General features: G+C 32.9%; 3 protein-coding genes across 3 annotated transcripts; 2 read left to right on the top strand and 1 right to left on the bottom strand.

Annotated features, from left to right (window-relative positions):
* Positions 1-271: 271 nt before the first annotated feature.
* LOC112038136 (probable apyrase 6) lies at positions 272-7,683 on the top strand. Its single transcript, XM_024070953.2, has 8 exons — positions 272-1,102; positions 2,028-2,140; positions 2,651-2,758; positions 4,023-4,077; positions 6,119-6,310; positions 6,412-6,509; positions 6,628-6,824; positions 6,952-7,683. Exons 1-8 carry the CDS (start codon positions 520-522, stop codon positions 7,223-7,225), a joined length of 1,620 nt encoding a protein of 539 aa, XP_023926721.1. The 5' UTR covers positions 272-519; the 3' UTR covers positions 7,226-7,683.
* Positions 7,684-12,212: 4,529 nt separating this feature from the next.
* On the top strand, positions 12,213-17,670 carry LOC112038138 (uncharacterized). Its single transcript, XM_024070956.2, has 7 exons — positions 12,213-12,778; positions 14,197-14,268; positions 14,807-14,865; positions 15,002-15,158; positions 15,552-15,632; positions 15,847-15,936; positions 17,301-17,670. Exons 1-7 carry the CDS (start codon positions 12,479-12,481, stop codon positions 17,418-17,420), a joined length of 879 nt encoding a protein of 292 aa, XP_023926724.2. The 5' UTR covers positions 12,213-12,478; the 3' UTR covers positions 17,421-17,670.
* A 5,831-nt stretch (positions 17,671-23,501) lies between these two features.
* LOC136064388 (uncharacterized) lies at positions 23,502-26,692 on the bottom strand. The gene is made up of 4 exons (XM_065766076.1): positions 26,306-26,692; positions 25,893-26,118; positions 24,715-25,049; positions 23,502-24,277 (listed from the first exon to the last, which is right to left on the bottom strand). Exons 1-4 carry the CDS (start codon positions 26,690-26,692, stop codon positions 23,747-23,749), a joined length of 1,479 nt encoding a protein of 492 aa, XP_065622148.1. The 3' UTR covers positions 23,502-23,746.
* Between the last annotated feature and the right edge of the window lie 796 nt (positions 26,693-27,488).

Here is a 27,488-nt window from a genome sequence, read left to right as displayed (position 1 = left end):
TTCGCAACAATTCAAAAGGTTAACCTATTTGGTAATCTCGGGTTTTACACTGATTATCAACTTTCCAAATCATTTTATGGTTTATTACGCCCTTCCTTGTTTTGGGCATCTAGGTAAAAAAATATTTTATTTTATGCGCTTTAACTTTATCAAAAGTTGTTTTCTTTTCCTACCTAAACAATTGGCCTATTTTTTTATTTAAACTTGATCAAAATAGTATTTTATTTATTTTTAAATTTTTTTTTTAAAAAAAATTTCTAACGTATTCCTTGTGGTCACTCACGCGTAAAGCCGTAACCAACGCGAAAAAGCTTCCTCTTCCAAAATAACAGAGAAAGTGAAACAGAATCAGAATCAAACACAAACACAATCAGAATCAGAATCAGATAGAGAGGGCGAATCCATTTGATTTCTTAGCCCTCTCTGTCTTCTCTAACCCTAACATTTTCATTCATTCTTTCTATATATCTCTCAATCTCACATGAATCTGTCTCCATTCTCGCCAATTCCCACTCTTTGATGCGAAGATTGAATGCCACTAAGCCCAATAAAATGGATCCGATCCAGCTCCCGATCCGACCCATCGCCCGATCGAACCTCTTCTCTCGGAACCCCAATTCCAAGCCCGCAAAATCCAATTCCATCTTGATTCTCTCTCTGGTCTTCGTCTCTCTCGCTCTGTTACTCTCTTACGTGTTAGTCTTCGGGAAAACAACAAAAGCAAGTAAAAGAAAATACGGGATCGTGATCGACGGCGGGAGTACCGGGACCCGGATCCACGTTTTCGGGTACCGGGTCGAGGGTCAAGTTCCGGTGTACGATTTTGGGAAAACCGGGTTGGCGTCCATGCGGGTCAGGCCGGGTTTGTCGGCCTTTTCGGATGATCCGGATGCGGCCGGCGGGTCGCTGAGGGAGCTTGTGGAGTTTGGGAAGGGGAGAGTTCCGAGGGAGCATTGGGGAGACACTGAGATTCGGCTCATGGCTACTGCGGGGCTCCGGTTGCTCGATTCGGAGCTCCAGGAGAGGATTCTCGGGTCGTGCAGACAGGTTTTGAGGTCTTCCGGGTTTAAGTTTAAGGACGATTGGGCTTCGGTTATTACCGGTAATGCCACTCACTCTTTTAATAAGCAATTAGGGTAATTGGTAAAGTTTCTTGTAGAGGAAGAAAACTACGTGTTTTTGTGATGAGGGTAACCGGTAAAGTTTCTTATTGACAAAGAAAAATGTGCATGTTTTCGTGTTTAGGACATGAAAAAGAACAAATATGATGATTTAGGTTCAAAATGTTTGTTAACAATGAATTGTTACTCATTACACTTGTGTGATGGCCAATTGTCTTTATTAGCTATTTAGAGAGCATTCAATGCTCTAACACGTAGTTAATTGCTTAAGATACATAATCAATATACGATTAGGGCCCAATTTTAGAGAACTTTTATTTCAATAGTTAAGTCGAGGTTCAGATCAATCCAACAATTTCTCAGGTGTTTAACTCTTTATTCTGTTAATAGTGCTATTTAAATTAATGAGCTTACAACTGTAGTGATCCATTGATTTGATGACACTGATATTCTTTATGCTTATGATTGAAAATTGGGTTGCATGAATAGTTCATTGAGCCTCTGGACAGCAATGTCAGAACCAAAGGACAGTTAATAAGCTAAACTAGGAAAAAGTGGGTCCGTTTGTGGAGCAAAGAACGATTTTAAATAAAAACACACACAAAAGAAAAATGATGTATGGTTATGTGTTGTTAAGAAAATATTGTTTTTCAAAATGGGTAAAAAGGTGCATTTTCAAATGCTTAATTGTCTTAAAATATGTTTTTAAAATGCAACTTTTGAATTGCTATTTTTTAAAGAAAGTGCACATTGTCAAATAGCTAACCCAAAGGGACACTTTAAAAAATCTGGGTATCATATGCCTATAAATGCTGTTAGTAAATCTACCCTAGTGCCACAAATTTTGCTTTGCTTTACTTTACTTCCTAGCTAGAAGCTTAATGCTGAATGATGTGTTTGTGTTAGGCTCTGATGAGGGGATATATGCTTGGGTTGTTGCAAACTATGCTCTTGGGACTCTAGGAGGTGATCCCTTACAGACAACTGGGGTTATTGAACTTGGTGGGGCTTCTGCTCAGGTTTAGTTCTTTTCCCCCTACTTTTAAGTGTTTTCGAAATGTTTATAACTTTATTGGTAGTATTTTAAATTTTGTCCCATACCAACATGCCATTTCCACTGCAATAGAATTGCTAGTCATTCAAGCAAACAAGTTGTTTGTGGTGGCATTGCTGTTCCAGAGTAGTATGCACCTTTTATACGTGGAAAAAAAGTGGTTAGCGAATATATTTGAGAAATCTAGCTCTAGAGGACAAGAATTTGTCATTCTATTGATATGCTCTGTGAAATGCAAAAGTTCATTGATTTGGTCCCATCTAGTACTTCATGCTAGAATTAGTTTAAAAAGCTGAAACTAAAGACTTAGTGCAACTTGGCTTCATGCCTCAACTAGTAATTTATTTGTCCTATCTATATCCTATTGCAGTGCTTCTGAATGAATTTTATTTACTCTGCTTGGTTTTGGAAGTTCAGAAGCATGGAAATATGTGATGAGATCATTACTTAGAATATCTGGTTTGATTTTTTTCAGGTTACATTTGTTTCAAGTGAGTCAGTCCCTCCGGAGTTTTCACATTCTGTTAGATTTGGAAATATTACATATAATCTTTACAGCCACAGTTTTCTTCAATTTGGACAGGTATTCTTCATTTCTATTTCAAATTTTAAACAGTATGACATGTGTTCTTTCTATTATATTATTATCTGCCAGTGTTACTGTTTTGTAATTCTTAGGCTATCTATCTTATTATACATCCTGTGTACATGAGGTAGTTCCTCTTCATCAATAAAATTTAATTACTTATAAATAAAAAAAATTATATTATGTACCAGTGGTCTGAATTTCTCATTATACTTTTACTTTTCTCTTGTACTATATTTTATGGTGAGATATTAAGGTATTTCTTCCTCTTTTTACTAAGACTTTATTCTGTAACTGGTCAACTAGTAAGATCTTAACTGGGCGCTGCCACAGTAACAATTTTTTTTTTAGAAACCTAGCCTGTAAATGTGATGACCTGACTAGTATGCTAATCATCAACTGTTGTGAGCAGGAGGCCCACTAGTTCCATTAAAATTTAGCATCAATCTTGCCAATATTGTGAAAATTGGGATATTCTTATTTATATAAAAAAGTGAAAATTTGGGGTGTTCTTGGGTGAAAGGTAAGAGAAAAATTTGATTGATTGAAGTTAATCATGTTGAACATCTGGTGATTTTGTTGGTTCAATGAAAAATTCAGAATCTTTGGGAGATGGTTTTTTGTTTTGGGTAATAGTGGTTAGATGACTGAGGTCTGAGAACAAATGTGTTGCTCTTTATTTCAACTTTTTTACCCTCTCCCATTGGTGGAAATCAATATAGAGCTGCTTCCTTATTGTTATTTTGTGTTGTCTTCCATTTGATCTAAATTAATATCATTGACTGCTAGACTTCTTGTCATTATTAATTTTGTTAGTGATGATTAAGGAGATGTTTGAGAGCTAAATTACACATTGTATGCAGTCTACTTTCATATTATACAATTGGTAGGTGTATCTTGTAAAAACTAGCCCTTTGTTTGGATGGAGGGAGAGGAGAGGGGAGTTGGTTGGAATATTCAGACATACCCTAGGTTTTGGTTCTATAACCTTCCCCAAACATACCAAAATCATGTGTTTAAGTATGTTGTCAGCTTCATTTTCCAAACTTTGAAAATATCATACCTTCTAACAGATTTTATTATTTCTTTTTGTTTAGTTTTTAGCAAACTACAAAATGTAATTGTGGTTATAGATTTTACCCTGCTTAGTTGCTTCTAATTGCAGTAACCTTATTGTGAATGCTTTGGAGTTTTGCATTTTGATTTTCATTGAGGTGCTACTATATAGTTTAGAGAGTTTGTAACCTTTCTTCTTTTGCAGAATGCTGCCTTTGACTCATTGAGGGGATCACTTATTTCAGGAGACTTGAACTTGGGTAAATAACAATGCTTTTGCTTTGTGCTCTTTTTTTTTTTTTATAAATAATATTTTTCTTGGTAAAATAAGAGAATTTATGTAGGCAGGGCATGCACACAAAAATCTTTTAAAGAATAGTAAAACAAAATAGAATTATCGTCTAAAAGAAAGAGTCTGAAATTTACAAGTGAATGCCTATTACTAACACCCATGCACCAAGACCATTCAAACAGTCTTCTTCACAAATAAAGATTTCAGTTCGACACTTGAAACCTCCATCCCATTAAAAGTGCAGTTGTCGCTCTTCCTTCAAAGCACCCACAAAAGATGATGGGGTCATATTCTACACAAGATAGCTGCCATGTTTTCCAAATCAATTCCTCCATCCAAAGAAGAGTTTTGCTATGGTCTTAGGCATCACCCAGTGAACCCTACACATAGAGAGAACTATTGTCCGCGACTTTTGAGCTACATCAACAATGCAATCACAAATGGTACATACTATGGCCATTACATCTACACATACAACACTGGTCCACTAGAGTTATGTCTTTGTTGTTTGTGAAAGAGGCACCAACCCATGATAGTGGTTGGATTGGTGATGGGTTTATTGGAATATAGTTTTTCCTAAGGTGTTTAGTGGTGGTTTGGGCATTGAGGCCACGGGGCTTTAGTTATGTGGTGTTTGTGGGCATGGATTTTCACAGGTTTGTTGTCAGAGTTGAAAGATGCTCATGGTTGGTGGAGACAAATTATGGGTATGAGCAGTTATGGGTCTTGGTTGCTGGTGAAAAGTTTCAGGGCGGTGTTTTTTGATTAGAGGACGCTTGGGTGATTCCAGCAGAATCATGTCTGTGTAATGGTTTTGGAGTGGTTGTGTCAGAATTTGGTTGTTGCTCTCTGTTTTCTTTGGGTTTTTTTTTTTTCTTTTATTGGTGTTAAAAGAGAAGAAGTTAGTGTTATTTATTAACAAGGTTGGTGGTCAAGTGGTGGTTGCTGGAGATAGGAGAGTAAAGTAAGAGAGAAAAAGAAGCAGCAGAAAAAGAAGGGGTTGGGGGGGGGGGGGGGGGAATTAGAATATTAAAATGATTTTTTTTATCAATATTTAAGTTAAAGAGAACTTTTATATTAAAATGCTATCCTGTGCACCACATGTGGTAGCATTTTCTATCCACTACATTAATGGACTGGTAATAGAAGTATCAATTTGGGCATTTTCTGAAGTTTAGGGGTTTTTAATTTCAAATCAAAAGGACAGGGGGTCAGTTTGATTTTTGACTAACACCTCAGGGGGTCTTTGTTCATTTTCCCATAAAGTAATTGAAGTCTTTATTACCTGGCATATGCTTAATCAAATATGAAATGATGGATGCCATTTTCTCACTCAACTTATATATATGTCAAATTTGTTCAAATTTATTTTATGTATTTATTGTGAAACAAATTGAAGCAGTGCAGTAGTCATGTAAGATGGTTTGATTTAAGCAGATCTAAGGAGTGGTATCTAGAACTTTTAGGTAATTGAGTTATATATGAATTTGAAAGTCTTTTCTTGGTTGTGGAATGCTGCCCCATATCATAGTTGACTGAAATCGGATTTTAATACATGTCAGATTAATAACATGTTCATGCAGAATTAACTAGACAATTTGCCCTCTTTGAGAAATTGAATCTAGAAAATATGCAAGGGAGGAAGAAAAGATGACATGTATTAAATCTTAAATTGACTCCTCGTTTACCTGCTATCGTTTTTATTATAAAGTTGGCTTGATTAAACAGCACAAAGAACATCATTCTTTACTTGTCTTAAAGCCCCTACCTCAAGGGGAAGAAAAACCTCTCTTTAAACCTGGATTTGGGATTCATACATTTTGTGCAGGTTTAATGGAAGTTTTTTAGTAGACCATATCTGATCAAAAGTATTATTTCTGCTTACCGTTTTCTATTTGTTGTCGCTATCTTTGATTGAGAGGGTTTGGGGCATAACCACATAATGCCTCATGGTTTACAGTAGGAGGAAATTATTTTTCTTTAGTTCTGACAAGTTTCCATTGATGCAGTTGATGAATCTCTTCATAAGGGAATTTCCATAGATCCTTGTACTCCTAAGGGGTACTCACATAATTTAGAGTCATGGAAGCTTTCTCCTGGTTCTTTGGAACAAAAGAATAGAAATTTAGTTGATCTTCAATCTAAGGGGAATTTTTCAGAGTGCAGATCTGCTGCATTAATGCTGTTACAAAAAGGAAAAGGTTAGCAATACTCACTTTGTGATACCTTCTTGTTTCACAGAATTTCTGTTCATTCTTTTCCAAATAGTGGTGAGGATGATCATTTCTTTATCTGAATACAGAGAAATGCTCTTACCAGCATTGCTACATAGGATCAACTTTTATGCCTAAACTTCAGGGAAAGTTTTTGGCGACTGAAAATTTCTTCTATACATCGAAGGTATATAGCTAATTTGTTATTTTTTCTTGTTAGGTCAACATATCGTGTTACCATTTAGATGCACTAGTTACATGTTTTTCTGAGTCTTTTTTTCTCTGTGTTGTTTCTGTTTGATTAGTTCTTTCGCTTGGGTCCAAGGGCATATCTTTCTGAATTGACGATGGCTGGACAACGATTTTGCGGAGAAGATTGGTCAAAGTTGAAGAAGAAATACCATTCATTTAAAGGGGAAGATTTGCTGCACTATTGCTTCTCTTCAGCATATATTGTGGCCCTACTTCATGACAGTCTTGGAGTTTCTTTGGATGATGAAAGGTACTTTCCTGGCTTTACCACTGGGCAGATTATGCTCCTTTAATGGCACGCTTGTGTGCATTTGTGTACATATGGCTGTATGTTTGCGGTAAGTTGAATCATATTGATTGGAGTTTTGGTTTACCAGGATTGGGGTTGCTAATCAGGTGGGAAATATTCCACTTGATTGGGCTTTAGGAGCTTTCATCCTACAGAGCACAGCTAGCTTGGAGTTAGAGCAAGCTGACTGGATCTCTAACATTATTAGTGATGAATCACCTACACTGCTCTCTATAATTGCTATCTTTGTTATTTTGATGTTTACGGCATGGTCTGTATCAAAGTGGAGGAAGCCCCAGTTGAAGACAATTTTTGATCTAGAGAGAGGACGGTATGTAGTTACCCGTGTCAATAGATATTGATTGCTTATCCAATAGTTTCCACGAGGGGACTTGGTAAATTGCTCATCCACAAGGGCGCTGAACCTAGTCCCTGGTTTCGCAATCAGGAAGAAAAAAGCTGTGTAACTATGATACATTTAAATTAGTTTATGCTTCCTGATTATGCTCTAAGTCACGTGGATGGGAACTGAATATAAATATGGGGGTATTGGTACAGAATATAAAGTAATGTTTTATGTGGTACTAGGGTAGATCATATTCCCTTTTTGTATGTAGTGGGAATCCAAAACCTCAGTTTTTTATATTTAATTCTTATACCAAATGCTTCATCATTACCCAAGCTAGATGTCTACAAGGTTGGGTAAAATAGTAGGGCTATGGTACAAGGATCATATTCCCATTTTGTATTTAGTGGGAATTAAAAATCTCAGTTATTTTTATTTTTTATTTATTTTTATCTAATTTTATCCCTTACCAAATGCTTGATCAATTCCCAAATTAGAAGTCTACAATTTTGTACTCATTGTTTTGGTTTATGCTTTTTTCTGCATAAACTAGTTTTTTGAATATATATCTTTCTTATAAAAAAAGAAAAAGAAAAAGAAGTTTACAAGTTTAGGTTCAAAACCAGGATGTTGTTTCTATGGCAAAAGTTGGAACCCTCCCTATTCTGATTTTTGTGAGTGTCATTTACTCTACTTTGAATTTACCAATTGGTTCCTCAATAATACAGGAATGAGACTTCAATCTTATACTTAAAAAATTTATTTTAGGGATACTTCAATCTTATTACTTTAACAAGTCCTAGGATTAAACTTGTGGGGTGTTGCTCTACAAATATAAGTGCTTATAGGTGTAGAGGGTAACGGCCGAAGTTCAAATCTCAGGAAAGAACTTCACACATATACACTTAAATTATGTTAAAGTATAATTTTTATCTTACATAAATAAAAACCACAAGATTATCAAAAAAAAAAAAAAAAANATTGATGATGAAGTAACCACAAACTATTTATGGTTAACCTCCTAATTCTGACTTCTCTAAAACTGTTGGCTTTATCAAGGTCATGCTATATTGCTGTTTATTGTAGCTCATCTACCTTACCTAATAACTTCGTTTGTAACAAGAATGAATGGCAACGAAAACAACCCATTTATGGTAAATTTTTATTGTCTTATATTTTTTTCAATTCCTCTTCCATTGACTTGATTTTATGTCGTGTACATAAAGATTGTTTGTTCTTGGTAATTCCGCAATGAATTGCCATGAGTACAATTCGTTTATAGTGATTTCATGGTTTTCAAAAAGTGCTTTAATATCACTCAAATGCGAAATTGCATTATATTGTAGAAGAAATCGTGTAACACACCCATAAAGATGGTTGTTCGTGGCAATTCTCTAGTCCATGGACTATGAGTCGTGGTGAAACACGGTCTGTCATTGTCGATGGTAACTTCACAAGTTCATGGTCAGAAACTTCCTAAAAGTTCAAAAAACAATAATATTGAGAGAGAGAGAGAGAGAGAGAGAGAAGCAAAGTGTTTGGTAGCACTTTTTTGAGAATCGGAAAGAACACGTCATGGCTCACGTCAGATTTGGGGATTTTTTTTCTTTTTTATTTTAATTTCAGTAATGTTTTTGAAGGCATTATTGCCTTATCTGACTGCTTCTTCTTCTCTTTTTTACGAAGACAATTTCCTCATAAATCTTGCGCAAGATCACGTCTATTATAAGATGCAAATCTTAAAATATAGAAATGTTATGTTGGCTATATTCTTTTATGGGGAGTGTTTATTACACACTTGTGTGGATCCACACATTACACACTTGTGTGGATCTTTTATGGGGAGTGTTTATTACACACTTGTGTGGATCCACACAAGTGTGTAATATTTTTTTTTTTTAAATTTTAGAAAAAGTAAAATTTTTCTATAAGAATAAATGTTGTGTCGAACAAATGATATATATTTTTTAAGAGCGAAGCTTGTGTTCAGTATATTTGTGTATTGGATACAATATGATGTGGATAAGTGTCCAGTCTTAAATATGTGTTTGTATTGTATCGTGTTCGGTACACAAATGCACTGGACACAAACCATATCTTAATTTTAATATGTTAAGTCATATTTTAGTATTTTAAATAAAAATATAACTTTTTAAACCAATTTAAAAATTGAAATATTTATTAATGAAATAGACATTGGTTTATGATCAAGTTAAAATTCTGCGAACATAGAAAGCAAAAACTAATTAAAAAAAAAGACAATATAATTTAAAAAATTAATTTTATCAATAAACTAGTTCAATATAAAATAAAATTAAGTATTATAACATTAACAATATCATATATTTAAAACAGAGAAAAAAGGACATAGGATGGTGAATTTTAATATAGAAGGAGTAAAAAGAAATCATAGATTCTTGTAAGTTGTAAGTCTTTTTTTTCTCTGGCACATTTATTAATTGACGTAAACAATGGTGAAAGTGAACACACAAAATTGGTTGGTTCAATTGGGGCCAGCCTTTTGGCCTCCTAATAAATAAATATATGGATACTAAAAAACTGGTGGCTATTAAGAAATGAAAGAAGACAGTCAAAGGACTAGAAAATCAAAATGAAATATCTAGAGCAAAATAGAAAATTATAAATTGCCATCACCAATAATAAATATATACATTAGTAAAACTTGGAAAAAGTCTTCTCGAATATTACAAAGACTGCTTCCCTGAAAGAGCAAGGTACTAGTCCATTTCGTCGCTTGGGTGATTGGGTCTTCACCTTCTACTTTCTAGTGTCACTGGGGCCATGCCTTCTCTCTAATTATTCTGATTTTTGTGAGTGTCATTTACTCTACTTTGAATTTACCAATTGGTTCCTCAATAATACTAGGAATGAGACTTCAATCTTATTACTTTTTTTTAGGGATACTTCAATCTTATTACTTTAACAAGTCCTAGGATTAACCACTGTGGGGTGTTGCTCTACAAATATAAGTGCTTATAGGGTGTAGAGGGTAACGGCCGAAGTTCAAATCTTCAGGAAAGAACTTTACACACATATACACTTAAATTATGTTAAAGTATAATTTTTATCTTACATAAATAAAAACCACAAGATTATCAAAAAAAAAAAAAAAAACAAGTCACACATTATGAGGTCCTCATACCCCTATTAAAATTAATATATCGAGTCCCACAACAAGTGGGTCGATTCATGTTTTTGTTAATCTCAAGAGATTGGTCTAATAGTTTCTAAACTTGATATAATTCACGAATTTTTATATTTAAATTTCCTAACCAATGTTTTGGAGTCAACATTAAGAGATTTTTCTCTATAATTATTCTATGCATGTGAGAGACTATGTAACTGAAAGAATAGTAAGTGAATTCTAGACACCCACATTAGGAAAAGGAAAAAAAAGAGAGTAATAATTATTGTTAGATGAAATTGCATATGGCTAAGGCCCATAGCGAGATTATCAATTTCATTGTCTTGCAAATAATGAAGTGGTCTTTTGAGCTGTATGAAATGGATTTAGAAGCTGTAACACAGATAAGATGTTTGAATTGTAGATTATGTATCTCAAAAAAGAAAATCCAAATATATGAGGTGGATAATCACCATAATAGACTATTGCCTTTGCTTAGCCAATTCCATAGTAAACTGACATGTGGCAAGAAGCTGAAACCATCACAAAATTTGAAGCCTTGATTGGGAAACATTGGGGGTGGCAATTGGTGGAGGCGAGTCGGTTCTGGCCAGTCAAAAAGTATGCTCTCCTATTTATTGCAAATCCTAATCCAACACCAAAATTTGTCACATCCAAATATAAACACAATAGAATTAGTAATCTCTTTTGAATATTTCCTTTTTCCATTGGTCACCCACTCACAAAATTCTAAAAAGATAAAGCTATCTTGATAATTCTCCCAATTTAATTCAAAGCAAGAATATCCCCACTACAAGTCTATCTATATGTGCATTAAACTATTAAAGAACATTGACAATTATCCTTTCCCCAATAATAATAATAGTTAGATATTAAAAAAAAGGGATAAATTGTACATTTAATCTTAAATATGGTTCAATTGCAATTTCCCTAAACTTCACAACTTAAAATGTCTTTTAAAATATCTATAGATATATTACTCATCTTAACTATTGGTAATAAATAAATATCTATAGATATTTATCTTGTCTCATCTTAACTATTGGTAATAAGCATTTTACTTTTTATAGTTAGGATTTTCATTAAATTTAACAACAAAAATTCAAATTGATAACCTACATACACATTTTTCAAAAAAATTATAATTTTTTCATTAATGTGACAAAAATCCTAACAATAGATGTAAAGTGTTTATTATCATGTTAAATGAATACATAACACTCCAAAAACCATGCGACTCAATGAAATCCTCCTAATAGGAAGAACTTGATTTCAATCCTCCTATATTAAAGTATTAATTAACAACTGTTATTTTATATTATTATTTTAGATAATTTCAAATTATGACGTTCGCACTTGATGATAACTCTTTATTATTATATCTAATACCGATTGATTTTTTAGTGCAGACGAGGATCAAACACCAGATCTCTTACTAAACGATAAAATTTATACTAATTAAACTAACTGAAACCAACTAATTACCAACAATTAAAAGAGGACATTACACAATTTTGAAGAGGTTTTTTTTTTTTTTTAAAATTAAAAAAAGGAGAAATGCAGTTTAGAAGTTTAAATTTAAAACAACATTACTAACTGACCATAATTAAAGGAAAAAAATATATAGTTTATTAAAAAAAGGAAAAAAAAGAAAAAGAAAAAGAAAAGGAACAAACAAGAAGAGAAAGAAAAACAATTGGATCCTCTTGGTTTGGTGGGCTGTTTACGCGGCAATGGGATGATTGTGAAAAGACATAAATGCCCTCAAAGCCGTTGGAAACAAGTTATGGCAATTTTACTTTAGCAAACCCCCCCGTTGACGATCGGTGAATCCGAAGACACTCCACTCTCCATATAAATACTACCCCCACTCCTTATTTTCGGCAAATCCCAAACCCACGCCAATAAAACCAATTCCCCCAAGGAAAACATTTTCCCAGAAAACGCGTAAACCAAAGCAAAAGCCAAAAAAATCTCTCTTTCTCTCTGTAAGCTTCATATTTTCGGATCAAATTTCACAAATTTGATACCAAATTTCTAGGGCTTTTTGAAAAAAAAAAAAATTTTAGGGTTTTTAGAGAGAGGGAAAGAGAGATAGATAGAATGAGTGATCACTTGGTGTTGTACGTGGACCGTCTGGTTCGTCCAGCTGAGGAGGTTGGGAGCTCTTCTGGGCCGAGCTCAAGCCCAGAAATTGCAGGCCCATCTTGTGATGATCATGATCATGATCATGGTGATGATGATGAGAGAATTGAAGTTTGTAGCGATGGGTCAGATGGAGATGAGGAGGAGGGGGAGGGGGAGAAGAAGCCGCTGATGGAAATGGCGGAATGTCGGATTTGTCAGGAGGAAGATAGCGTCAGCAATTTGGAGAATCCTTGTGCTTGTAGTGGAAGCCTCAAGGTATAATCGCTTATTTCAAATGGGGTTATGTTGAATTTAGATTTTTTTTTTTTTTTTGAGGTATTTGAAATGTGTTTGTACCCTAAAAATGTTTAGATTACATGTGATTTTGAATTGTGTGTTATCAAGTTTACAATTTGGTTGAATTAGACCAACTTGGATTACCCGCAAACTGGTTCTGGCGAGTGGGTTAGTTTGACCGGAGGTTTTACTTGCTCGAGGCGAGTCGGAAGGACCCTTTTTTATAAGGGTTACATAAGTATGGGCTTTGTTGGTAAATTGTTGTGGGATTAGACTTTATTATATGACATGGCTATTATAAGAAATGAGTAGTGTTTGGTTTGTGTTTGTGTTTTATAGGTTAGAGTAGGATGTTATTGTCGAAAATGTGTGTGTTTGGTTGGTTGGTCGGTCGGTCTGTGGGAGATGAAAATTCAGTTTATGGAAAACAAGGCGGGAAAAGGCCAAAAATCCGAAGTTAGGAAATGAATTTGCTTCTAAGGAAACAAATTATTAGAATTTTGATTTGTTATTGTTGTTATTATTATTGTTTTTTGTGTATATAGAGGCACTGTGGTTATTTGTTTTCCAAGCTTGTTGAAATTCTCAAGTCCATTTAGTTGATTCGGAGTGCCTCTGTGGATGGTAATAGGTTTTGTAAATGTGTTGTGTCATTATGAATTTATGAGGTTTTTCCTTATCTTTAAAATATTTATTACTTTTCAAAAAATAAAAAATAAAACTCACTATGAGGTTACTTTTGAAAAGTAGTGGTGCTTCATCTTGGGTCGGAGTTTGCTGTGCTGTATTGCATCATAAAACCTTTTTACAGGTCACTAGAGGTGAAGCTAATGGCAATAGCTAATAGACCCTTTGCAGTGCAGTGAGAATTTTTTCCCCCACTAATCATGCAGTTAGAAATGATTTTGCATTTGATGACAATGAATTAAGAATCATTCTTGTTCATCCTTATACTAATTTCTGCTAGCTTGTCAATTTATGCAAAACTATAATGATTATGTCAAAACAATGGCTATTCATTATCGTGTTTTTTTTTTTTTTTTTTGGGGGGGGGGGGTTTGGAATTGGAGTCTTTTCTATGGAACACTATTGTTAGAGCTAGCAAGTCAATTCCATTAGTACTATAGTGAAATTTTTATCACTTAAAAAATAATAATAATAATAATATTAAGACATAACAAACAGACACTAAGATACTTTATTAAGCCATGGATGCTACTAGAAAAATTTCAGGGAATGACTTATTTAAAAAAAGTGCTCTGAGAATAACAATGCTCATTCTTTTTTCTGATGTTTTGTTTTTCTTTTCTTATTTATATGCAGTGAATTTGTTATTAGTTCTCTTTGCTATTTTGGTTTCCTGGTATATTAATGGCTTAATTTTTTTTTTCCCTCAGTATGCGCATAGAAAGTGCGTCCAGCATTGGTGCAATGAGAAAGGAGATATAACTTGTGAGATCTGCCATCAGGTATGCTTTTGAATTTGCCTTTTATGCTTTGTGCTATTTCCTTAGAAGCATAGATGCTTTTTAAGTTAATATTTTACAACTCTGACGGCTATGATACTTAATGTTTTTCTTCAAGGAAATCTTGAGATGAGATGAGAAAGGCACAGCATGCATTACCTTTGGAAATGTGATGATTAAAGATGCAATATAATTAGTCATGGGTTGAACCTACTGGTTTCCTGTTGTCTTAAGAAAAATAATTTTGAACTGAAATAGAAGCCATACATTTAAACCTTTATACCTATACTTCAAAGAGTTCTTATGCGTAGTGTGGTCATACTGTACCAATTGATGTGTTAATTGCTAATGTACATTTTACCTTTAGATAAGTAGGCTACCTCTTTGTTTCCAGTGAACTTTTTTTGGTGGGGGGGTGGGGATAAAACTAGATGCTGGTGTGCTTAGGATTGTTTTGGCTGCATCTTTCTTTAATTAAATTCTTTTTAAGACGTTAAAATACACTTCATTGTTGATGGTGGTCTTTGTTTCTGATTAACAGCCTTATCAACCTGATTATACTGCACCACCTCGCCCTGAAGAAACTGCCATTAATATTGGGTAAGTTAAATCTTCTCATGTGTTTCCCTTTCCAAATATCTAAGTATATACTTTTGTGGTTTTTTATAATTATGTGTTATAGATATCAATTTGGATTTGTCTTATGAAATTTTTGGATGATGGTTCCTTCATGTAGTGGAGGCTGGACAATATCTGGCACCCCTTTGGATCTTAGTGATCCTCGCATCTTGGCAATTGCAGAGGCAGAACGTACTTTTTTGGAAGCTGAGTATGATGAGTATGCATCCTCAAATGCCAGTGGAGCTGCATTTTGCCGTTCAGCTGCTTTAATTGTAAGCTATAAAATTTTGAACCCTTTTACTGGAACTTTTAGGCTGAATTCCATGAATCATCACATGGCTGCATGCGTTCAAGCTTGTACTGACTCACACACACACACACATGTATAATAAGAAATCTCTTAACCCCATGTAGTCATGCTCATAGCTCATTAGTATATAATATTTTATGGAAAAGATGTTTCAGAGAAATGAAAAAACAAGGAGTACATGCTATGATTTTTAAGCCCTTGAAGGTGTTCCACTTTCCAGTTTTAAAATAGTATTTACACCAAATTGCCAATTACAGTTGGTCATGGAAGTGACATTTAAAAAAAAAAAAAAAATTTATATCCTATTTTTTGGATACACCATGCAGTTAAGGACTTAATTTGCTTTCTTTGGCAGTTAATTGCCCTCTTGCTCTTGCGGCATGCATTGACCATCACAGATCCTGATGGTGAAGATGACACGTCTACTTTTTTCTCTGTAAGTGGAATTTGAACATGTTTTTATTTCTGTTAAAGGGCTTGTATGTTGCTGGACCATTTAGTCCTAAGGTCATTTTGTGGTTGAATGTGCTGATACATAGTTGATGTTTTGCTTCTGATTTGTTTAGTTTGTAGGTCATTGTGTGGTTAATACTAAAAATAAATGGTCATTGTGTGGTTTAGCAAGCTGATATCTAGTGGCTGTTTTGCAGCTCTTCTTGCTTCGAGCTGCTGGTTTTCTATTGCCCTGCTATATTATGGCTTGGGCCATCAGTATCTTGCAGCGTAGACGTCAAAGACAGGTCAGTTTTGCCACTAGTTCTAGTCTTAATTGTAATTTTTTAAATTGTTTCGTTCATTATTTTAACCTATTATGCTTTTTCTCCACTGTGCTGCCTAATTAGCGTAAACTATTTAGCCCATTAGGGTTGAATGCCCCTAGATTACCAAACAACTAGTTCATGCAGGCGGGGTTAGTTTTCCTTAGGTTTTACTGGATGAAGGCGGGGTTAGCTGTTTTTTAAGAAAGGTTCCCTATGTTACCCTAGGAAGCATGGACATGGATATGGGTATGACATGGGTACCGCACCCTAAATGAAGTGTCCATGCTTCCTAGACATTAACAACACCACCGCCCCCCCAAAAAAAAAAAAAAACAAAAAAACAAAAAACAAAAAACAAAAAAGAAGTGCTGCCTATGATAAACTATATTGGTAAATAAATATGCAATGCAAAATTTATTCATCTCTAGATAACTCTAACCAAGCCTTAGTTTCAAAAATTTTTTAGGGCTGGCTATGGATCTTCAACAAGTCAGCTGCATGTATTCTTTTTCGCCATGCTATTTTATCCAATGTCATACTCTTTCATATTTTCTTAATTGTACTACTTCTATTAATATTATTTTTTGATAAGTACTTCCATTAATGTTATTCTTGTCTTCTACTTTTTTTTTTGTTCCCTACACTTAAATCATCTCACTTTTTAGTACGGAACCATCTTAAGCAACTCTCCCTCATTTTTTCATCAATGGGTTCACCCCTATCTTTAAATGAACTTTCTCAGTTCAAATCCCTTCTTTCGTTGTATTTCTGCTTATCCGTTTAAACATCATTTCAAATTCACATTTTAGGAATATGTTGCTTCTTAACAGCCCAACATCCACCATAGAGCATAGTTGGTTATTAATAGTCTTATAAGATTTCCCCTTTTAACTTATTAGGTATTCTACATTCACATAATACTCTTGATATGCTTCTCTACTTCATCTACATTGCTCTTATCCTATGATTCACATACTTTTCAATCTTTTCATCTTTTTGAATTATTGATCCAAAATATGGAAATCTCTCGTTCCTTGATATCTCTTGATCATCAAGCTGTACCTTATCTTCATCTTTTATTTTATTTTATACACACACACACACACACACACACATTTTCTATACTATGTTTATAGTCTTACTTAATTGAAAGCCCTTAGATTCTAAAGTATCTTGCCACCAAATTATTAACTTTGTCATTAGCTCTGCATCTAGTCTCATCACTAAAACATTATTGTTTGCAAATAGCTTACATTAAGGACTTACTCTTGAGAATTTGAATATTTTTCTGTGATGCAATATGGGTTGTACTTAAATTGTTCCGTCATGATTTGGTGACACAGGAGGCTGCAGCTTTGGCAGCAACTCAAGTTGCTATTGTGCTACAGTCTGGCCAAGGTAGAGGTCTACAATTTTCATTAGCACCAGGAGCCACAATGCCTTCACACCAGGAACCTGTTTAATTTGTATGGCCATGCTACAACTCTTCATAGTTTCCTGTGCAATACGGAGATAGTGATTTGGCAGAAGTTAGAGACGATAAAATTTCCTTTATCCAGAAAGAATAAAAATAAAAAAAAGAAAAGAAAACACAAAGGTTATATATGTGGTAAATTCTATCATGGTTTTGTATTTACCTTTTCTATTTATGTATAGATTAAATGATTAATAACACATTCGTTGGCATGAGCACCTTGAATCGCCTTATTTTTATCGGGAATGTGCCGTCTTGTTCACATAAATATGTGGTTGCACCCTATTTTGTAATGATTCAATTTTATTCCTTTTTTTTTTTAATGATTCAGTTTTTTGTTTTTAAATCATTCATCAAAAAAAAAAAAAAAGTTTTAAAATCATTACAGCCCCCCTATTTTGTAATGATTCAATTTTATTCCTTTTTTTTTTTAATGATTCAGTTTTTTGTTTTTAAATCATTCATCAAAAAAAAAAAAAAAGTTTTAAAATCATTACAGCCCCCCTTTTCTCAAAAATAAAAATAAAAACAAAAATCATTACAATCTCTTTTGCAGCACATAGCAATTAGTCTCAATTTTTACCCTTCAATAATGTATCATTTTCATTAAGATTCACGTTACTGGTACAAAGAAAATTTACTAATTTTTATGCAAATAATTAATCCTTTACAATTTTGGTATATCAAACCAATGATCAGTAGAATGAGAAATGGTATGTTCACAACATTTTCATAATAAATTTTATGTGGCAGGTTGTTATTAGTAAGGTAGAAAAGTAATATTAATGATAAGTTTAAATTAGAACCAATAACAACTAATTACCTATAATTTGTTGTGAAAATGTTATGGACGTTAAGATCTGCAACTTTTTAAGCTATATAGCAGTTAAATATTAAATGTTAATTGAATAATTCCAATATCACAGGAATTTAAGGACATATATTTTGAACCCCAAAGTTCAAAGGGGTTTGATAAATGGGCCTAGAACCAATTTTGTACTTCTAAAAATGCATATCAACTTTGGGTTTTTTACAGAACTGCCACTGAATCCATATTTGTTGAAAAAAAAAAAAAAAAAACCAAAAAGTTGTATTCATTTTTTTTCCCCTTTTTCATATCCACATTTTTTGGGTATTAAAAATGATAATGAGAACTGAAAATAAAGTCAAATAAGTTTTTCACGTTAAATCCTACAAAAATAAGAAATGAAAATAAAATTCACACTGAAAACAGGAACCAAACACCACCTAAAAGAGCATCACTTCAATTTTCACTCAAAACTAAGGGACATCTTCACTATTGAACTCTAATAAATCTTAGCTTGTTCAATAGCAGATGAACGTCTTTGGCCCATTTAGTGGGCTAAATTAATGCTAGATACATACGTTGGTATTTTAATGCTATGGCTTTTACTTGAAGATGATTGCTATTTATCATTGGATTAAGATACTAATTGATTTTTACTTTTTAGTGTAAGATATGATTGAACCCTAGATTTTTTATTCAAGAAACAAGAGCCTTTATGTATTGAATTAATTGATGTGTCCTTAATCACAATAAAATAAAATAAATAAATAAATGCTAAAGGCACTACAAGTAGTTTTACTATATAAAACTTATAAACCGATATAACAATGAATATGATTGGAGATTTCAACATCTCATAAATGAATATATTTATTTCCTCTTTGTAAATGACGACACATCAATTTATAAGCTTATTGTAGTAAAATTAGTAGGGTTATGCTAACAAGTGTCCTTAGAACAATGGTTAACAATCCATTTTAAGAAAGTTTTGACACCATTTTTATGGAAAATGAAAAAAGTTATCAAAACATTAATTACTTTTTTTTCTTTTCTCATAAAAACTTTCTTTAAATGAATTGTTAACCATTGTTCTAAGAAAATCTCTTAGCATTTTCCAAATTAGTAATATCCCTAACACTACTAAAAAGGAAAATAGGCCTCACAAAATGATATGTCATCAATCATAATAGATGTAATTAATGATACACACAAAATTTTATTTTATTAAAATAATATGTATTTTAAATTATTGTTATCTCTTTCATATCTTCAAAATTTTGAGTGATATTTGAGATATTATTATTTTATTACATAGGTGTCAATCACCAATAACAGTTGTGAGATTGCCACTTGGATAGCAGATGTGAAAAATTTTCCCTACCCTAGTTTTTGAAAAATTTTACAAGTTAATGTGTGCTCTTAAGGAATACATTAATCATCCATTTTAGAAAACTTTTTGTAAGAAATTAAAAAAACTGTCAAGAAAGTCAATCACTTTTTCATTTTTGAAAAATAAAAAACTTATAGGAAACTCATTCAAAGTCCGGCCATTGATAAGGATTAAGGAGAAAAAAACCAATAAAAACAGTCCATAGAAAAGAAAACTCATGCAAACTAGCCGATGATCCTGAGCAAACAATTCTAAACTAAATTGGTCAACTAGATATAAAAAGGGGTAATATATATAAATTAGATGATTAAATAAAAAAATCTAGAGTATTTAAGCATTCAGTAGCAATAAAAATTTAATTTTTAATAAAAAATTAATTACTTTATTTTAGTACTTCACTTTACAATATATTTTAATTTTTTTACATGATTTGGTGACACAGGAGGCTGCAGCTTTGGCAGCAACTCAAGTTGCTATTGTGCTACAGTCTGGCCAAGGTAGAGGTCTACAATTTTCATTAGCACCAGGAGCCACAATGCCTTCACACCAGGAACCTGTTTAATTTTTTTGGCCGTGCTACTACTCTTCATAGTTTCCTGTGCAATACGGAGATGGTGATTTGGCAGAAGTTAGAGACGATAAAATTTCCTTTATCCAGAAAGAATAAAAAGAAAAAAAAGAAAAGAAAACACAAAGGTTATATATGTGGTAAATTCTATCATGGTTTTGTATTTGCGTTTTCTATTTATGTATAGATTAAATGATTAATAACACATTCCTTGGCATGAGCACCTTGAATCACCTTATTTTTATCGGGAATGTGCTGTCTTGTTCACATAAATATGTGGTTGCAACCTATTTTGTAATGATTCAATTTTATTCCTATTTTTTTTAATGATTCAGTTTTTTGTTTTTAAATCATTCATCAAAAAAAAAAAAAAAAAAATTAAAATCATTAGAGTCCCCTTTTTCTCAAAAATAAAAATAAAAACAAAAATCATTACAATCTCTTTTGCAGCATATAGCAATTAGTCTCAATTTTTACCCTTCAATCATGTATCATTTTCATTCAGATTCACGTTACTGGTACAAAGAAAATTTACTAATTTTTATGCTAATAATTAATCCTTTACAATTTTGGTATATCAAGCCAATGATCAGCAAAACAAGAAATGGTATGTTCACAACATTTTCATAATAAATTCTATGTGGTAGGTTGTTATTAGTAGGGTAGAAAAGTAATATTAATGGTAGGTTTAATTTAGAACCAATAATAATTAATTATCTATAATTTGTTGTGAAAATGTTATGGGTACCAAGATCTACAACTTTTTTTAGCTATATAGCAATTAAATATTAAATGTTAATTGAATAATTCCAATATCACAGGAATTTTAGGACATATATTTTGAACTTCAAAGTTCAAAGGGGTTCGATAAATGGGCCTAGAACCAATATTTGTACTTCTAAAAATGCATATCAACTTTGGGTTTTTTACAAATCTGCCACTGAATCCATATTTGTTGGAAAAAAAAAAACCAAAAAGTTGTATTCATTTTTTTTTCTCCTTTTTCATATCCACATTTTTTGGGTATTAAAAATGATAATGAGAACTGAAAATAAAGTCAAATAAGTTTTTCACGTTAAATCCTACAAAAATAAGAAATGAAAATAAAATTCACACTGAAAACAGGAACCAAACACCACCTCAAAGAGCATCACTTCAATTTTCACTCAAAACTAAGGGACATCTTCACTATTGAACTCTAATAAATCTTAGCTGATTTAATAGCGGATGAACGTCTTCGGCCCATTTAGTGGGCTAAATTAATGCTAGATACATACGTTGGTATTTTAAAGCTATGGCTTTTACTTGAAGATGATTACTATTTATCATTGAATTAAGACAATAATTGATTTTTACTTTTTAGCGTAGGATATGATTGAATCTTAGATTTCTTATTCAAGAAATATGAGCCTTTACGTATTGAATTAATTGATGTATCCTTAATCACAATAAAATAAAATAAATAAATAAATGCTAAATGCACTACAAGTAGTTTTATTCAAACTAGCCGATGATCCTGAGCAACAATTCTAAACTAAATGGTCAACTAGATATAAAAGGGTAATATATATAAATAGATGATTAAATAAAAAAATCTAGAGTATTTAAAGCATTTCAGTAGCAATAAAAATTTAATTTTTAATAAAAAATTAATTACTTTATTTTAGTACTTCACTTTACAATATATTTTAATTTTTTTCTTTTACCACTAAATATCTATTTCTCACACTTTATTTAAATAATATTTTTATATTCATCATATAGTTTTTTTNATTATTTTATTAAATAGGTGTCAATCACCAATAACAGTTGTGAAATTGCCACTTGGATAGCAGATGTGAAAAATTTTACAAGTTAATGTATACCTTTAAAGCATACATTAATCATTATTTTAGGAAACATTTGGTAAGAAATTAAAAAAACTGTCAAGAAAGTCAATCACTTTTTCATTTTTTAAAAGTAAAAAACTTATAGGAAACTCATTGAAAGTCTGGCCATTGATAGGATTAAGGAGAAAAAAACCAATAAAAACAGTCCATAGAAAAGAAAACTCATGCAAACTAGCCGATGATCCTGGGCAAACAATTGTAAACTAAATTGGTCAACTAGATATAAAAAGGGGAAATATATATAAATTAAATGATTAAATAAAAAAATCTAGAGTATTTAAGCATTCAGTATCATTAAAAAATTTAATTTTTAATAAAAAATTAATTACTTTATTTTAGCACTTCACTTTACAATATATATTAAATTTTTTTCTTTTACCACTAAATTATCTATTTCTCATGCTTTTATTTAAATAATATTTTTTATATTCATCATATAGGCTTTTTTTTTTTTTTTTTTTTTTATGGGAATCATACAGCTATTATTATAGTTAATAAAGATGACACTTTGTGGTAGTTTTAGGTGTTAAAAATTTTGACTTTAGACACAAAAATTAATGAGAAATAATTTCATATTTTGAATCAATGAAATTTCTAGAAAGGAGAGAGATGAGGGATATATTCATGGCATTCTAGCTTTGCTTGTTCAAATTTGGTTCCCATGCACAGTAATTGTATCTGTCAAGTCAAAGTCATACACAGAACCTCATTTTCTTGATTATCAAAAAAAGAACCTTATTTATTGTTTTAATGATTACCAAAATATTAATTTTTTTTTCATAAATTTATTTTTAAATGAATTATTAACTAATATCCTAATAACATCTATTAACATTTCTTTTTGAGTAATTCGTAAAGATTCTTGAAACATGAAGAATAATATTTTTTCTTCTTACATTTATATTAAGGTTTATATGTTAAATTTATGATAAAATTTATTATAAATGTGAAAGGATGAAGCATTATTTCGTTGGCATTAGGCTGCGTTTGGTTCGCGTAAAACGTTTTTCGGAAAATACATATTTTCCGAAAATGCTATTTTCCGGAAAAGGAAAATGTATTGAGGTTGTTTGGCTGTCTCGGAAATCGATTTACGGAAAATCAATTCTGGTGTTTGGTTCGGTCAAACATTTTACGGAAAATGCTTTTTGTTTTACGGAAAATCAATTTTTATGTTTGGTTCAGGTAAACATTTTACGGAAAATGAAATCCATTTTTTCCGGAAAATCAATTATCATGTTTGGTTTGTGAATTAATTTTACGGAAAATATAAAATGCCTTACAAATTTCAACTCCTGTATTATCTAGAAAAACCTGTAATAATTAGAAACTAATCATCCACTTCAACATACACCTGCATTGTGTATACATATCTGTAACAGTACAAAAATAATCATCCACTTCAACATAAAAAATAATCATTTAAATATACCGATAATATTAATATAAAAATAGCCACATTCATCGTTCACCATTGTCATTACACCTCCATGGTGTACAAAAATGATACCTACTCGTGGTATCTGAATAGTACAAATACATAACTGTATTGTCCCAATAATACAAAGTACTACATATAATACAATAGTAGGTTAATACTAGTTCTACAACAACAGTGAATCCATAAAGCTACCATCACAGTCTACATGAAACAGGCAAGTCAAAGTTGTGAGAAAAAAAAACCATCCAACCACAGCTTTCGCAGCCTAGCATTCTTAGCCAGAAATCCCCGTGCTACCTTCTCATTTTCACACAGATGGTCAAACGCAGTTGCAAGCATTTCTTCACTATACCCATCCGCCATCATAGCCATAACCTCATTATAAAGAGATGTATAATCTATCGGGCCCCGATTGATTTCTTTAAGAGCCGTAGCTATATCCTTCAACTGATCAGACAGATCAGTCAACACGCTATCATCAGCAGTAGAATGTGCACGACCTCTTTTACGGGATTTTGAAATTCCCGACCCAGTTGTGGAGGACTCCACTACATTCTTACCTTTTTCCACCACATCTTCCTCCACATTATCAGCAACAAATTCAGCACTGTCGCCATTATCTGGCTCATTTTCATAATCTATATAGGACTTTGAAAAGCCACCTGTGGCTGTGTCCTTGCCCACAACAAGAGCTAACTCATCATACATCTCTATTTTCTTGTTTAAAAACTCCGCATGCTTTCGATGCGCCTGTAAAGGAGAAAGGAACGTATACTAACAATGCAATAATTACTTCACGCATAAATTCAATATTCAATGCATTATTCATGCCAATAAACAAAAAAAACTGTTATTACATGAAAAATAAAGTGGGTGTCCATCCTTGTCAAATTAAACATAAAATCATGGTGTGGAATAGATGCTGCATTTAAACATCTAGCTATGGTAGTGTGACATTACTCTAGGACTAAAACTTAATAAATCATGATAAAGTTTACTTCACACCATTATATAATTTACTAAAACTTCATCTAACCTCTAACATTTATTCATAGATGTCTTCTTTGGAACTATGAATATCTTTTCAAATAAATTCTTTGCCTTCAATTTCCAAACTAAAAATTTCAATTTATGGACAAAAACATATATTAGCATTTATATCCGGAAAATATAATTGTAAGGCATACCATGACTTCTTCTTGGTACGTCTTTGCGTCGCATGTTATCATTTTGAGATTATCATCCCAACCGAAGCCACTCTTCTTTCGAAGTTTCTCAATAGTGGACCACATGGTCCTTAGAGTTCGCATCCGATTATCAACATATGATGGGTGGCACTCAACCCCAAATTGGGCAGTTATCTCCTTTGCTACAAGAGCGAAGGAGCCTGCCTTGAAGGTGCTAGAGGGCTTGTTGCCCTTTGCAGCCTCTTGTGCAAGTATCCTCAGCATCGTTTCATGCATGGGAGGCAGCCACCTGAATTGCTTATTGCTGGTTACCTTCTCTTTGCCCTTTGACATTACTACATATGAAAATTGTATAGTTAGAGTAGCATTTAAAAATGAGAGTAGCATTTAGTAATTACGCTCGGAATATGAACAACAAATCAAACACACATACAACCATACTTATAAATTTGCACAACAAAATGAAACATGCTAACCCTCAAAATGACAATGTAATACCATCAAATAACAATGTAATGCTAAAAATACTTTTCCATTACACCACCAAAAGTCTATAGTAAATACATTGTCTTAATAAAAAAAAAAAATACATATTACAATCATAGAAATCTAAATAAAGTACTACTCTCCACTCCTGATATAATCAGACCACATAGCTTGACATATCTCATCTCTCTTAGCATTCCACAATCTACTGTCTTCAATGGACTCTCGACGTGATTGTGTTTCTTGATGAGGGTCACTAGACTCTACTTCATTCATTGCAGCTTCCATAATATGGTCATGTGGTTCAACCCCCATAATGTGATTATGAACCACACAACATGCTAACACTACTTTCACTTGGGTTTCAAAAGACCAAAAAGGTTCTGCATCCAACACTCGAAAACGTTTCTTCAACACTCCAAACCCTCGCTCAATGGTAGTTCTCAATGAAGAGTGTCGCAGGTTGAACAATTCTTTCTCATTCTCAGGAGGATGATCACTAAACTCTTTTAAGTGATATCGCACACTTCGATAAGGTGACAATATCCCATTTTTATTACCATACCCAGCATCACCAAGATAATATTTACCTACATATATTAAAAAATAAAACCAAATCACTACTATGCTTAAGAAAACGCACAATATTTATTAAACTAATAAACCAAAAAGGTGAAGTAAACGTATAATACCGTTGGGAATTGAAAATCCCCCTGGCCTAGCAAATGCATCATTTAACACACGTGAATCATGTGCACTGCCTTCCCATCCAGCCAATACATAAGTAAACTTTAAGTCAAAACTAATGGCAGCTAACACATTTTGCGTGGTTCCATCTTTGCGACCACGAAATCTTCCTTGTATTTCAAGTGGCACAGATGCACGAACATGTGTACCATCTATTACTCCAACACAATCCTAATTTTTGACAGACATAATGGTTTAGAATTACATGAATCTTCATAATTTACAAAAATACACAAGTCGCAATATTTACCTTAAAATATGGGTAGAACCTTCTGCTATTCCTTATTTCTTGAGGTGTATCTTCGCTACGCAGTCTTATTAGAGTTCTATATAATTTTAGGACCCCCCTAAGGACGACCTTAAAGTATCTATGAACAGTCTCAGTTGATCTATAAATCCGACTACCCATTACATGAAACCTCACATTATGACCAATAATGTGTAAGAAAATAAACACTTGCTCCGTAACAGGCATGTGAATAGTCGGGCGTACATGCTCCCCCTCAGTGAGGATGTGACATAAGCGGTGAAAAGATATAGGCTTCATCCTAATTTGATTCACACAATATGTCCCACTTCCATGCAGAATACTATTTATGTATTCCTCTCTCTCGGCTGCATGATTAACAAAAGGCGCCCTAGGCAGTCGTTTACGTCTACGCTGCAATTTCCTTAACAATGCAGCACCCAAAAGAAGGACAGATGCAACTGAAGCAAGAATTGCGGCTTTGGTTTTTTTCTTCATCTAAAAAATCACAAACATTGTGGTCTAAGAGGTATGTACACAAGCATGCTATTGATTACATCGTAAATAAAAACAGTCACAAACAGAAAATATCCAAACCGCATTGATAACGAGTACCAAAATTTTTATGCACATATATTTCTGTATAATTGTATCATCAACAACGTATACAATATAATACCATCACAGTCAATATTTACACCTATGAACAAATCACATTGCATTGTTATTATAGAAAACACTGAACAAGGGTTTCCCAAAAAAAGAAAAAACAAAGAACAACAATAGCCGCAACAAATTTCACAACTCACAGAACAACAATAGCCACATCAAATTTGTGCCCAATAACCAACTCCCACCATAGCAACTATTTTTACATCAAATTTATACCCAAACCAACAGTATCCACATCAATTTATGCAACCCACTCAACATCAGCTAAACCCAATACTCATTATCAACCAAATAAAACTGAGGAAATTTCAGCCATAACCTAAAAAAAAATATAATAATAATAATAATAATAATAATAATAATAAAGGTTGGGTTGTTTGCGAGGGACTGATGATTTTCAGTTGGATTGTTTATGGGTTTGAGGGTGGGTCGGCCCTTTCAGTTTTTGTATTTTTGGTGTGTGGATCGGGTTGAGAAATGAAGTGATGAGAGGGTTGATTGGACTGAGAAATGAGGGTGGATTAGACTGAGAAATTTTCGGATCGGATTGAGAAAGGGAAAAGGAAAACTCACTATGCGTGGAGAGGATCGGCTGCGTGAGGGAGATGGTGGAGCTCGGTGT

The sequence above is a fragment of the Quercus suber genome, unplaced genomic scaffold (genome assembly GCF_002906115.3).
Source record: "Quercus suber isolate HL8 unplaced genomic scaffold, Cork oak 2.0 scaffold_678, whole genome shotgun sequence".
NCBI classification, from domain to species: Eukaryota; Viridiplantae; Streptophyta; class Magnoliopsida; order Fagales; family Fagaceae; genus Quercus; species Quercus suber.
Note: the sequence above shows the minus strand (reverse complement) of the source record. Positions and strands in the feature narration are given on the sequence as shown.

Excerpts from the sequence above, each read along its gene's own strand:
- LOC112038138 (XM_024070956.2), top strand. The coding sequence starts at position 12,479 with ATGAGTGATCACTTGGTGTTGTACGTGGACCGTCTGGTTCGTCCAGCT. Across the intron at positions 12,779-14,196 it reads CTTGTAGTGGAAGCCTCAAG|TATGCGCATAGAAAGTGCGT; the intron begins GTATAATCGCTT and ends TTTTTCCCTCAG. Across the intron at positions 15,633-15,846 it reads ACACGTCTACTTTTTTCTCT|CTCTTCTTGCTTCGAGCTGC; the intron begins GTAAGTGGAATT and ends GCTGTTTTGCAG.
- LOC136064388 (XM_065766076.1), bottom strand. The coding sequence starts at position 26,692 with ATGAAGAAAAAAACCAAAGCCGCAATTCTTGCTTCAGTTGCATCTGTC. Across the intron at positions 25,050-25,892 it reads GGGATTTTCAATTCCCAACG|TAATGTCAAAGGGCAAAGAG; the intron begins GTATTATACGTT and ends TTTCATATGTAG. Across the intron at positions 24,278-24,714 it reads CGTACCAAGAAGAAGTCATG|GCGCATCGAAAGCATGCGGA; the intron begins GTATGCCTTACA and ends TCTCCTTTACAG.
- LOC112038136 (XM_024070953.2), top strand. The coding sequence starts at position 520 with ATGCGAAGATTGAATGCCACTAAGCCCAATAAAATGGATCCGATCCAG. Across the intron at positions 6,311-6,411 it reads GCTGTTACAAAAAGGAAAAG|AGAAATGCTCTTACCAGCAT; the intron begins GTTAGCAATACT and ends ATCTGAATACAG. Across the intron at positions 6,510-6,627 it reads ATTTCTTCTATACATCGAAG|TTCTTTCGCTTGGGTCCAAG; the intron begins GTATATAGCTAA and ends CTGTTTGATTAG.